At 34.6% G+C, this 14,330-nt stretch overlaps 1 protein-coding gene across 6 annotated transcripts in view; it reads left to right on the plus strand.

Annotated features, from left to right (window-relative positions):
- Positions 1-14,330, plus strand: part of MTREX (Mtr4 exosome RNA helicase) — a 128,244-nt gene that overhangs the window by 33,470 nt on the left and 80,444 nt on the right. For 5 of the 6 annotated variants that reach the window (XM_060142960.1, XM_060142957.1, XM_060142956.1 and 2 more), the window contains 6 exons: positions 7,146-7,270; positions 8,359-8,457; positions 8,865-8,967; positions 10,433-10,564; positions 11,882-11,961; positions 13,572-13,682. In XM_060142960.1, the coding sequence (XP_059998943.1) occupies positions 7,146-7,270; positions 8,359-8,457; positions 8,865-8,967; positions 10,433-10,564; positions 11,882-11,961; positions 13,572-13,682 (650 nt within the window). The remainder of the gene's footprint in view (positions 1-7,145; positions 7,271-8,358; positions 8,458-8,864; positions 8,968-10,432; positions 10,565-11,881; positions 11,962-13,571; positions 13,683-14,330) is intronic. The other variant, XM_060142959.1, reaches the window with a different exon arrangement.

Consider the following 14,330-nt stretch of genomic DNA (forward strand, 5'->3'; position numbering starts at 1 on the left):
TCCACTTAGGCACCAGGAAGCATTTTGGGCTCCCGGACCTAATACTCTGCCCTTGGAGCCTCCCATCTACAGCACAGAGCCCAAGCCCCGCCACTATAACCCCAGCCAGGGCCCTACTTCTGCAGTCGGAGAATCCCTCCAACGAGCTGGGCCTAAACCCCACCCACACACCCTCAGTCAGGGCCCTACCTCCTAACTCCTGAGCCCCACACTCCAGAGGCCCTCCTTTCGACATGCTGCCTCTCCCCTTCTGCACAGGCCCCACCCCACCCTAAACTCTGCCACTACCTAAGTTCCACCCCCTACTTAAACTGTGCCCGCATAGCCAAGGCTTTTTTTTTTTCTTTTCCTTTTTCTTCTTTTAGATTGGGGTTCTGTTTTACGTTGTTAATTCGTTGCTGTTGATTCTTTTCTATTTTTATTTTTCCTAATAAATCTTTTATTTTTCTAATTTTATTTTATTCTTTATACTTTGTTAGTGATCTCTCCTTTTGACTTGTTGTCCACCCCCCCTTTTTTTTCCTTCTGCTGTGGTTTTATTTCACCTTGTTGCAGTTGTTTCTTTCTGATTTTATTTTCTTTTATATTCTTGATATTGTACTGCTCCTTTTTCCTTTCTTCTTTTTTTTTTTTTTTTTTTTAACTGCACCATGAAGCTCGCAGGATCTTGGTTCCCAGGCCAGAAGTTGGGCCCAAGCTCTTGTGGTGGGAGCTCCAAGTCCAAACCACTGGACTAACAGAGAATCTCGGACCACAGGGAATATCAATCTGAGTGAGGCCTGCCGGAAGTGCTTATCGCAGCATTAGGAACCAGTTCTATCTAACTGCCTGCAAACTCCAGTGATGGACATCTCAGGCCAAACAACCAATAAGACAGGAATGCAGCAGCACCCATCCAAAAAACAAGAAAAAGAAATGGCAAAAGAATATATAACAGACAAAGGAGTAGGGTAAAAACCTACAAGACCAAATAAATGAAGATAACATAAGCAACCTATCTGAAAAGGAATTCAGAATAATGATAGTAAAGATGATCCAAAATCTCGGAAACAGAATGGAGAAAATACAAGAAACAACAAGGACCGAGAAGAACGAAACAGCAGACAAGCAGTGATGAACAACACAATTACTGAAATTAAAAATACTCTAGAAGGAATCAATAACAGAATAATTGAAGTAGAAGAACGGATAAGTAAGCTGGAAGATAAAATGGTGGAAATAACTGCCAGGGAGCAGAATAAACAAAAAGGAATGAAAAGACTTGAGGACAGTCGCAGAGACCTCTGGGACAACATTAAATGCAGCAACATTCGAATTATGGGGTTCCCAGAAGAAGAGATAAAGAAAGGAACTGAGGAAATATTTGAAGAGATTATAGTCAAAAACTTCTCTAACATGGGAAAGGAAATAGTCAAGTCCAGGAAGGACAGAGACTACCATCTGGATAAACCCAAAGAGACACACTGAGACACATATTAAACAAACTATCAAAAATTAAATACAAAGTAAAAATATTAAAAGCAGCAAGGGAAAAATAACATACAAGGGAATCCCCATAAGGTTAACAGCTGATTTTTCAGCAGACACTCAGCAAGCCAGAAGGGAGTGGCAGGACATATTTAAAGTGATGAAAGGGAAAAACCTACAGCCAAGATTACCCTACCCTGCAAGGATCTCATTCAGATTCAATGGAGAAATTAAAACCTTTACAGATAGGCAAAAGCTAAGAGAATTCAGCACCACCAAACCAGCTTGACAACAAATGCTAAAGGAGATTTTCTAGACAGGAAACACAAGAGAAGGAAAAGACCTACAAAAACAAACCCAAAGCAATTAAGAAAATGGTAATAGGAACATACATATTGATAATTACCTTAAATGTAAATGGTTTAAATGCTCCAACCAAAAGACAATAATTGGCTGAATGGATACCAAAACAATACCCATATATATGCTGTCTACAAGAGACCCACTTCACACCTAGGGACACGTACAGACTGAAAGTGAGGGAATGGAAAAAGATATTCCATGCAAATGGAAATCAAAAGAAAGCTGAAGTAACAATTCTCATATCAGACAAAATAGACTTTAAAATAAAGACTATTACAAGAGACATAGAAGGACACTACATAATGATCAAGGGATCGATCCAAGAAGAAGATACAATAATTGTAAATATTTATGCACCCAGCATAAGAGTACCTCAATACATAAGGCAAATACTAACAGCCATAAAAGGGGAAATCAACAGTAACACAATCATAGTAGGGGACTTTAACACCCCACTTTCACCAATGGACAGATCATCCAAAATGAAAATAAATAAGGAAACAAGCTTTAAATGATACATTAAGATGGGCTTAATTGATATTTATAGGACATTCCATCCAAAAACAACAGACTACACATTTTTCTCAAGTGCTCATGGAACATTCTCCAGGATAGATCTTATCTTGGGTCACAAATCAAGTCTTGTTAAATTTAAGAAAATTGAAATCATATCAGATATTTTTTCCGACCTCAACACTATGAGACTAGCTATCAGTTACAGGAAGAAATCTGTAAAAAATACAAACACGTGGAAGCTAAACAGTGCACTACTAAATAACCAAGAGATCACTGAAGAAATCAAAGAGGAAATAAAAAAATACCTAGAAACAAATGACAATGAAAATACAGCGACCCAAAACCTATGGGATGCAGCAAAAGCAGTTCTAAGAGGGAAGTTTATAGCAATACAATCCGACCTCAAGAAACAAGAAAAATCTCAGACAACCTAATCTTACACCTAAAGCAATTAGAGAAAGAAGAAAAAACCCCTGAAGTTAGCTGAAGGAAAGAAATCAAAGATCAGAAATAAATGGAAAAGAAATGAAGGAAACAGTAGCAAAGATCAATAAAACTAAAAGCTGGTTCTTTGAGAAGATAAAGAATATTGATAAACCATTAGCCAGACTCACTAAGAAAAAAAGGGAGAAGACTCAAATTAACAGAATTAGAAATGAAAAAGGGGAAGTAACAACTGACAATGCAGAAATACAAAGGATCATGAGAGATTACTACAAGCAACTGTATGCCAATAAAATGGCAAACCTGGAAGAAATGGACACATTCTTAGAAAAACACAGCCTTCTGAGACTGAACCAGGAAGAAATAGAAGAAATAAACAATCACAAGCACTGAAACTGAGACTGTGATTAAAAATCTTCCAACAAACAAAAGCCAAGGACCAGATGGCTTCACAGCCAAATTCTATCAAACATTTAGAGAAGAGCTAACACCTGTCCTTCTCAAAGTCTTCCAAAATACAGCAGAGGGAGGAACAGTCCCAAACTCTTTCTATGAGGCCACCATCACCCTGATACCAAAACTAGACGAAGATGTCACAAAAAAAGAAAACTACAGGCCAACGTCTCTGATGAACATAGATGCAAAATCCTCAACAAAATGCTAGCGAACAGAATCCAACAGCACATTAAAAGGATCATACACCACGATCAAGTGGTTTATACCAGGAATGCAAGGATTCTTCAATATATGCAAATCTGTCAGTGTGATACACCATATTAACCAAATTGAAGGATGAAATCCATATGATCATCTCAATAGATGCAGAAAAACCTTTTGACAAAATTCAACACCCATTTATGATAAAAGCTCTCCAGAAGAGAGGCATAGAAGGAACCTACCTGAACATAGTAAAGGCCATATATGACAAACCCACAGCCAACATCATTCTCAATGGTGAAAAACTGAAACCATTTCCTCTAATATCAGGAACAAGACAAGGTTACCCACTCTCACCACTTTTATAGTTTTGGAAGTTTTACCCACAGCAATCAGAGAAGAAAAAGAAATAAGAGGAATCCAAATCAGAAAGAAGTTAAACTGTCGCTCTCTCCACACGACATGATACTCTACATAGAGAATCCAAAAGATGCTGCCAGAAAACTAGTAGAGCTAATCAATAAATTTGGTAGAGTAGCAGGGTACAAAACTAATGCACAGAAATCTCTTGCATGCCTATACACTAATGATGAAAAATCTGAAAGAGAAATTAAGGAAACACTCCCATTTACCACTGCAACAAAAATAAAATACCTAGGAATAAACCTCCCTAAGGATACAAAAGACCTGTATGCAGAAAACTATAAGACACTGATGAAAGAAATTAAAGATGATACAAAGAGAAGGAGAGATATGCTGTGTTCTTGGACTGTATGAGTCAACATTGCGAAAATGACTGTACTACCCAAAGCAATCTACACATTCAGTGCAATCCCTATCAAACTACCAATGGCATGTTTCACAGAAGTAGAACAGAAAATTGCACAATTTGTATTGAAACACAAAAGATCCCAAATAGCCACAGCAATCTTGAGAAAGAAAAACAGAGCTGGAGGAATCAGGCTCCTGGACTTCAGACTATACTAGAAATCTACAGTAATCAAGACAGTATGGTACTGACAAAAACCAGAAACACATATCAATGGAACAGGGTAGAAAGCCCGGAGAAAAACCCATGCACATATGGTCACCTTATCTTTGATAAAGGAGGCAAGAATATATGATGGAGAAAAGAGCATCTGCAATAAGTGGTGCTGGGAAAACTGGACAGCTACATGTAAAAGAATGAAATTAGAACACTTCCTAACACCATACACAAAAATAAACTCAAAATGGATTAAAGACCTAAATGTAAGGTCAGACACTAAAATTCTTAGAGGAAAACATAGGAAGAACACAATGATATAAATTACAGCAAGATCGTTTTTGACCCACCTCCTAGAGAAATGGAAATAAAAACAAAAATAAACAAATGGGACCTAATGAAGCTTAAAAGCTGTTTCACAGCAAAGGAAACCATAAACAAGACCAAAACACAACCCTCAGAATGGGAGAAAATACTTGCAAGTGAAGCAACTGACAAAGGATTAATCTCCAGAATATACAAGCAGCTCATGCAGCTCAATATCAAAAAAACAACCCAATCCAGAAATGGGCAGAAGACCTAAATAGACACTTCTCCAGAGAAGATATACAGATTGCCAACAAACACATGAAAAGATGCTCAACATCACTAATAATTAGAGAAATGCAACTCAAAACTACAATGAGGTACCACCTCACATCAGTCAGAATGGGCATCATCAAAAAATCTACAAACAGTAAATGCTGGAGAGGGTGTGGAGAAAAGGTAACCCTCTTGCACTGTTGGTGGGAATGTAAATTGATACAGCCACTGTGGAGAACAGTATGGAGGTTCCTTAAAAAACTAAAAATAGGACTACCATATGACCCAGCAGTCCCACTACTGGGCATATACCTTGAGAAAACCATAATTCAGAAAGAGTCATGTACCACAATGTTCATTGCAGCACTATTTATAATAGCCAGGACATGGAAGCAACCTAAGTGTCTATTGACATATGAATGGATAAAGAAGATGTGGCACATATATACAATGGAATATTACTCAGCCATAAAAAGAAACGAAATTATTTATAGTGAGGTGGATGGACCTAGAGTCTCTCATACAAAGTGAAGTATGTCAGAAAGAGAACAAATACCGTATGCTAACACGTGTATATGGAATCTAAAAAGGAAAAACCAAGGTTCTGAAGAACCTTGGGGCAAGAGAGGAATAAAGACACAGAGGTAGAGAATGGACTTGAGGATATGGGGAGGGGGAAGTGTAAGCTGGGACGAAGAGTGAGAGTAGCACTGACATATATACAGTACCAAATGTAAAATGAGATAGCTATTGGGAAGCAGCTGCATGGCACAGGGAGATCAGCTCGGTGCTTTGTGACCACCTAGAGGGGTGGGATACGGAGGGTGGGAGGGAGATGCAAGAGGGAGGGGATATGTGGATATATGTATGCATATAGATTATTCACTTTGTTATGCAGCAGAAGCTAACACAACACTAAATCAATCATACTCCAATAAAGATATTAAGAAAAAAAAAGAATGGCATTAGGAATTTTGAACAAGTAGTTGTTGATCTTCCATGTGAGTAGAGTTCTTATAAACTAATTTGTGGATAACATGATGTGCTATTTCCAGTAGGATCTCATTCAGTTACAGCTTCTTAAAAAGTAACAACTTCTGGGTGAAAAAATGCAATTTCACATTTTAAAAATGGAATTAAAATTAGTTCCCTCTAATAGCTCTCTAGTATAACTAATGTTAAAGAATTTCTAAAACTTCTAGCCTACAAAGTTAACATTCTTGATTTTTATTTATTGTTTTTTTAAATAAGTGCATGTTTATGGTAAAAATAAAATGAGGATTATGAAATAAAAATGAGCAAAAAATTTATCCCTTTACTTGAACTTTTGCACTACTGTAATGGAAAAGTAAGTTTACTTGGAATTTTGGGTGGAACTTGGAGGGCGAAAGTTAACAAACACATTTAAAAGTTAAATGTTTAATATGTACACACTTAAAGCTTAGTTTTTATTTGAATTAAAGCAGTGAGTTAACCTGTATTCATAGTGAAAGTAATAATACAAGTTAAAGAAATCATTTACCCTTTTTAGAAATTTCACTTTTGTGAAATTCATAAGATTAGGTTCTAAACAGTTATTTTGGTTTTTAAATCATGAATCCTGTATTGATTTGTTCATTTATGGGAGGGAAATTCTCACATGGATTTTTCCATTTTTTTTCCATCTGACTTATAGTTTTGTTGTTTATCAAATCTTTCATCTCTGGAGATCATGATGGTAATTTAGATGAACGATGCTATATGCTGTAGTAATGGTGTTTCTTTGAAATTTGTTACTGTGACTTTCTATAAGCCAACTTATGCTTCTCTAAGTGAGATGGAAATACTGTTTCCATTGTCCTGGGACTCTTGTTAGGCTGTTTGAACAGGATTCAGTTTGGCACTGCTTTTTGCAGGCTGTTATTTCAGAGTACATTGTGTTTATGCTGGTTTAGTCTACTAATTTTCTACTAAATGAATTCATGGTTAGAACTAAAGTAGTTTACAGTAAGGGTCTGTGGCAACATATCCTTGTGCAACATGGTCCTTGTGCAACATATCCTTGTGCAACATGGTCTGTATTTCTAATTATTGAGCTTGAGAGAAAATAATAAAGTAACATTGAATTCCAAGGTGTATTTGTATTTTTCAGAGCGTGGTGTTGTGTGGGAAGAAACTATTATTTTGCTTCCTGATAATGTTCACTATGTCTTTCTTTCGGCTACTATTCCAAATGCCCGGCAGTTTGCTGAATGGATTTGCCACTTACACAAACAGGTATTTTCTTTCCCTTCTTTGATGTTTTCCATATTTAAAATGTTACAAGTTGGCCTTACTATATCCTGTACTTCGTTCCTGATGCTGCCTAGAATAAAGACATTTTAATGTGAAACTACTTTTTAAATTGAGCAAGCTTATCAAAATCAACCGACTAATTTTTTTATAAGTGTGAATTTTCTGAGTCCCATCTGAAACCCAATACATCAAAATCTCTGGGAGTAGGGTCTTGGGTTTTGAAACCTTTAACTTTTAAATGCTCCCAAATTGATCATGATGACCTGCCAGGTTTGGAAACTATCTATTCATACAATGAACCATGAGTACACAGTAGAGAATTTTCTCTAAGACCTCGGTACTGGGAAAAAGCTGGGCATTTTCTGAGAGTGTGAGTTGATTGTTTTCATGTGAATGCAGACTTTTTACTGACTGTATTTTCTTTTTGTTTTTCTAGTCTAATTTTAGCAGCATTAAAGGACCTTATAACAAGCTTTTGTTCATGTGTACTAAATTTATTCTTGGTTTTATTTTTCTGCCCTTATTTTTCCTTTATACCAGAATGCTGAAAATTTATTTTTTATCCATTTATAAGCTCTCTAATGGCATTTTTGTAACATCATGTTGCTTCTGTAGGATAGAAACACAGTGGATCTTCTGGAGGAGTTAGATCAACCTGCTCTTTTAGTAAAGCTTTGAAAAGTCTCTGGGCTAGAAAAGTTCTATTTTACCTCAGGGAGCATTCTGTGTCACCATTACTGCTGCTACGGAGAAATTGAAGTCTTCTTTAATTATGGCATCACAGGTCTAGGGTATGGATCCAAGATCATATGGAAACTCAAATCATGTATTGATATTTATCCCTGATTAGGGAATTAGTAAAATTGAACAGATGGTAGTATAATTTGATAGACCTCATTTTTCCCCATTTTTCTCTTCCTGACTTAAGGGTTTTTTTAAAAAAACTTTTTTCTTTTTGAAATGTTGAATTCAAAAATTTGTCTCCTTAAGGTCTTTTAGGTAGGTCATATACATGGTATTATTTTGAAGAAATAAAATATATGGTTAATTACTTTTCTTTGTTTTTACAGCCTTGTCATGTAATTTACACAGATTATCGGCCTACTCCATTACAGCACTACATTTTTCCAGCAGGGGGAGATGGTCTGCACCTTGTGGTTGATGAAAATGTAAGGGAGTAATTATAATTCTTATATCTATAATATCATACTTTGCTGTTTATAGCCATTTTTCTTTAAACTAGAGAAGAATGGCAGAGATCCGTTTTTTTTCTTAAGTAGTTTTGTGGTCCAGAGTTATTGTTGGTTTTTTGTGTATGTATTTTTATTTCAAAAATTATATTTAAGACTTGTATTTTTTAATGCATGAATTAGATTTCCTTCCTTTTCCAGTATTTTTTAAATGCCTTGAGAATAAGGGACTCTGGACATGTTTCAGATATCTTATGTTTTGCTTTTCCCAGTTATATTATTATATTAAATTATTTATTATTTGAGGAAGCTTTGTTTTGAGGTATGAAAAAATATTTGCATTATGATTAGATATTAAGTTACACAGAAAAATTTTGTGATTCCAGGGTGACTTCAGAGAAGATAATTTTAATACTGCGATGCAGGTACTTCGAGATGCTGGTGATTTGGCAAAAGGAGATCAGAAGGGGAGAAAAGGAGGAACAAAAGGTAATTTGGAACTTTGTTTTAAGAGAATTTTACATGTAAATTGTATTTTCAGATTACATTTTTTGGGGTTTTTTTATTTAACTTTTTTCCCCTCAGGGGGCTGTATAAAGATCTAGATAGTGTATGATAAAATTGGGTGAATAAAGTTTTAATCTCTTTTTCCTCTATGACATTTACTGAGATATAGTTCATATACAATTCACCCATTAAAGTATACAATTCAACAGTTATTAGTCCATTCACAGAATTATGCAGCTGTCCCCACAGTTTTTTTATTGAGATACAATTCACATATCATAGAAGTCAACATTTTTAAGAAGGGTACAATTAAGTGGATTTTAGTATATTCACAAAATTGTGCAACTACTATCTAATTCTAGAACATTTTCATTAACGCAATAAGAAACCCCATACCCATTAGCAGTCATTCTTCATTTACTCCCAACCTCTTCCCCACCACCCCTCAGCCTTAGGCAATCACTAATCTACTTTCTATTTCTATTTTCCTTTTCTAGACATTTCATATAAATGGAATCATGATATATGTGGTGTTTTGCAACTTAGCTTGTTTTCAAGATTCATCCATGTTATAGCATATGTCAGTACTTCATTCTTTTTTATAGTCAAATAACATTCCATTGTATGATTTTACCACATTTTATTTATTCATTCTTCAGTTGATGAACAGTTAGGTTGTTTTCAACTTTTTGATTGTTGTGACTAATGCTGCTGTAAACATTTGTGTACTACAAGTTTTTGTGTGAACGTGTTTTCTTTTCTCATGAGAATATACCTAGTGCAATTGCTGAGTCATATGATAATTCTATGTTTAACCTTTTCAGTAACTGCCAAGTTATTTTCCAAAGTGTCTGCCCCATTATACATTGTCATCAGGAGGATATGAGGTATCCATTTCTTCCACATCCTTGCCAGTACTTTAATGTAGCCTGTCTATTTGATTATGGTCATCCTAGTATGTATGAAGTCATATCTCAGTGTGGTTTTTATTTACATTTCTCTGTTGGCTAATGAAGATCCTGTACTTACTGGCCATTTGTTTATCTTTGGAGAAATATCTATTCAAATCCTTGGCCCATTCAAAAATTACAGTCTTTTTGTTGTTGAGTTGTAAGGATTCTTTTATACTCTAGATACTAGACCTTTATTAGATATCTGATTTGTAAATATTTTTTTCCATTCTGTGAGTTAGAGTTATCTTTATTGTTGGTGTCTGTTGAAGTACAAAAGTTTTAAATTTTGGTGAAATCCAGTTTATCAGGTTTTTTTTTTTTCTTTTGTGGCTTATGCTTTTGGTATCATATCTAAGAGTGCTTTGCCTAACCCAACATCATGAAGGTGTACTCCTATATATTTTTTAAGAGTTTTGTAGTTTTAGATTTTACATTTAAGTCTTTAATCCATTTTGAGTTAATTTTTGGATATGGTTTATGTACCTTTTTTGCAGGACCATCAAATGTGTTCAAGATTGTGAAGATGATTATGGAAAGAAACTTTCAACCTGTAATTATTTTCAGTTTTAGTAAGAAAGATTGTGAAGCCTACGCACTTCAAATGACCAAATTAGATTTCAACACAGGTACTATATAATTTCAGTATAGTTTTAATGTTACGTGAAAATTAGCATAAATATATTTCTGGTAAGACATTTTTGTGTATTGTTAGAATTTGCAGTTCACCTTACAGTTACAGCAGTAGTTACATCACATTTGTAAAAGCTTTAAGGCCCTCAATTTATCATTTCTTTTCCTTTCTTCTGTCTTCTTTTATTGGAAGGTAAGTATAATACATTGTTCTATATAAAACCCAAAGACCCCTAGTAAGAAATATTAGACTCATACCTTCTTATACTTCATTGCCATAGCTCTTTGGTTATTGTGGTTTTCTGTCTGATAACTTAAGGTTAGTCTCTTGGTCAGACTACCTTCTGTTATGTTTCATTCTTCTAGAAATCCAAACTGGGAAGACCTGCCCCTGTACCTAACTGTGGTATAATTTTTGAATAAAGTAAAATAACTTCTAGCAAATGAATATATTATTCTCATTTATTAACTGTAAATGTAACCATTTAAAAGTCACACAGCTAGATAGTAGCATAGCCTAGGCAAAAATTGCAGCATGCCAAATACCAACCCAGTTGTCATTCATTTCGTCCTTTTACATATCTGATCCTGTGCAGTGAGAAGTAAATAATATCTTCAGTCATGCAGAATCAAATTTCAGTTGTCTTGTTTTCTTTATCAAGGCACAGAACTAATCCCATGATTTTAAAGCTAATTTTTACTTTTCCATGGGTAAAAAATAACAAATGACAGATAACCCATATACCCTCCTAAAGCCAGTAATATATATATTTTTTGACTGAGTGAATTGCTCTACTTAGAAATGTTTTCTTATAACTACCAGTGCTGTATGTGCTTGATGTTGCAGGGTTATATATTGATAAAGTCAACAAATATTTATTGACAAATAGTCACTTTATAAGAAGGCAGTGTAATGGTTAAGAGCATAGGCTTTGGAATTGCTGACGTAACGTTAATACCAATGCCCATTATTTGCTCAATGCCTTACTTTCCTTAATAGTGAGTAATAATAATCCCTGTGTCCTATAATTTTTTGACTTAAATATTGCATGTAGATACCTAGCGTAGTTACTGTTACTGCTTTTATAAGATAGTACTTTTTACTCGTGGACTAACTCTGCTAGATCTGTTTTGAAAGGCAATGAATTTTATTAAATAATTATGTAGAAAATTTGATCTGCTTTACCTTCTGCCTATCTAAAATAATGAGTCTTTACTTTTACTCTTTATAGACTCTTATTCTTTGCAGTGTGTGAAATTTGTTATCACTGACTCATTTAGATACTTATATACCCTTGGGTTTTCTCTCTTAGATGAAGAAAAGAAGATGGTTGAAGAAGTATTCAGTAACGCAATTGACTGCTTGTCAGATGAAGATAAAAAGCTCCCTCAGGTGTGTGTTTTATGTCATTAAGTAGACTGTGGCTATTAACAGATAGTGTATATTCACTTTGTATTTCCTGGATTTGTTACTATATTATATATTTCACTGTTTGCACACTGCAGTAAATATGTTGCATTGTTCACTGAAATGATACCTTGATTCTTATTTTGAACTTCTAAGAAGGTGACAAAAGGAAACATTTGCTGCCTTGAAGAAACTTTTCTCTGAAAGCTAGCATGATCTGGAAATTACTGCTTCTGTTCCTAATACTACAAAATTTTTAATGCTAATTTGAAGTCAGTGAATTTCTTAATTCATAAGGCTACCAAACAAAACAATAGAGCAAACCTAAGTTTAATGAGAAATTTGATTTCTACTTTGCTTTAATTAATTAAAGTGGTTTTTTCTTTTGACTATTAGAATTGCCTTAGGAGTTCTAAAATATACTGATGTCTTGTTGCCACTCCAGAGATTCTGATTTAATTGTCTGGTGTGTGTCCTGATAGTTAGAATATTTCAGAAACTCCCCTGGTTGTTCTAATGTGCATCCGAAACTGAGAACTAATGCTTTAGCCCAACCTAATACTATATGATAGTTTTATTTTGTGAAAAGAAAAATTGGAAGGTCATACTCTGCTTACAGATGTTTGCTTTGATTTGTGTGGGATTTATGATAAGACTGCAATTGCATGTTTCTTGGTATTTAAAATGGTATCTAATTTATGAAATCTTATTGTAATTTTTCTTTCCAGCTGAATTATTAGTATCTAAGGGCTGAGCCATGTCTTTATACATACTTGTTATCCTAGCACACTTCTAATAGTAAAATTTAATGGTATTTAATAGTGTTAATGAACTCTTCAGTAATTCATTTATTTTTAAAGTACATATTTATATTAAATATGCTTTATAGTTATTTATTTTCTTTTGGTTTGAGTTGGCTAGTATTTTTTTTTTTAATTTATTTATTTTGGCTGCATTGGGTCTTCGTTGCTGTGCACAGGTCTTCTCTAGTTGTGCCAATCGGGGGCTACTCTTCATTGTGGTGCACGGGCTTCTCACTGCAGTGGCCTCTCTCGTTGTGGAGCATGGGCTCTAAGCACGCGGGCTCAGTAGTTGTGGCTCACGGGCTTTAGAGCACAGGCTCAGTAATTGTGGCTCACGGGCCCAGTTGCTCCGCGGCATGTGGGATCTTCCTGCACCAGGGCTCGAACCCGTGTCCCCTGCATTGGCAGCCGAATTCTTAACTACTGTGCCACCAGGGAACTCCTGGCTGGTATTTTTTATTTCATGCAGATGCAAACTTTGCTGTCATAACCTTTAATTTTTTTAGAGGAGATGAAGTAATGCTGGAAAATTTGAATGAGGAAGCAAAACATTTATCAAGTTTATTTATTTAAACATGCCTTTCATATTAAAGCTAGGACAGAATTTTATTGTGTTTTAAGTTTAATTGTGGGAATATGGGTTTGCTTTCTAGTTTTTCTGGAAAAGTTATATAAAATTTCTTAAAACAGCATTCTTTCTTGATTACTGATTTTTCTTAATTTTGTTAGTTTCACATTTTAAAAGTTCTTTTCCTCACATCTTTTTAAAAATAAAATTGAATCCAATCGTAGGTTGAACATGTACTTCCTCTCTTGAAGAGGGGCATTGGTATTCACCATGGTGGTTTACTTCCTATTTTGAAAGAAACTATAGAAATTCTCTTTTCTGAAGGATTGATAAAGGTATGATTTTATTTTATTTATTATGCCCTAAAATTGTGTTATGTGAGCAGTTTGAAAGTTATCAAGAACACTGTTTGTAGGCAACTTTTTTTTAATTGTTATTTAAGTAAGTCGGGAACGGCTTAGGTAATGAACTTATTTTTGTATACAGTGTTATACTTCATAAATTTTGGAATATAGGTAAAAGTCATTTGTTTCTTTTCCTAGTCTTAAAGTAAGAAATGGTATCATTACTGAATACAGTGTAGAATTTTCCAGAAGGTGCTGTTTAATTTTCAGACCTGAAGTTGATGCTGTAAGTGGACTCCATTCTGTATACAGATTAAAAGGACTAGTTTAGAGAAGACAAGGAGAATTGCTGTTTAGACTTATGAAAGAGTTTTTAGGATGTTCTCATTTAAACCAAAGAGAGTCTAATTTAATTTTTAATATTATGTTGATGCCTGTACCCAGTAATGGGATGTTGAAAATGGGAAACAACTCCAAAATATAGTTGTAAGCCTGTATATGACTCATAAATTATTTTATGTTTAAAAATCAGATTAGAGATTTGTCATGAGAACTTCAGCACTAACTAGGATATTTAAAAGAAATTTACTCACCCTAAAGACCATACTTGAGGTATTTCAGATAAAGAATTGGTCACTA

The sequence above is a fragment of the Lagenorhynchus albirostris genome, chromosome 3, assembly GCF_949774975.1.
Source record: "Lagenorhynchus albirostris chromosome 3, mLagAlb1.1, whole genome shotgun sequence".
Classification (NCBI taxonomy): domain Eukaryota; kingdom Metazoa; phylum Chordata; class Mammalia; order Artiodactyla; family Delphinidae; genus Lagenorhynchus; species Lagenorhynchus albirostris.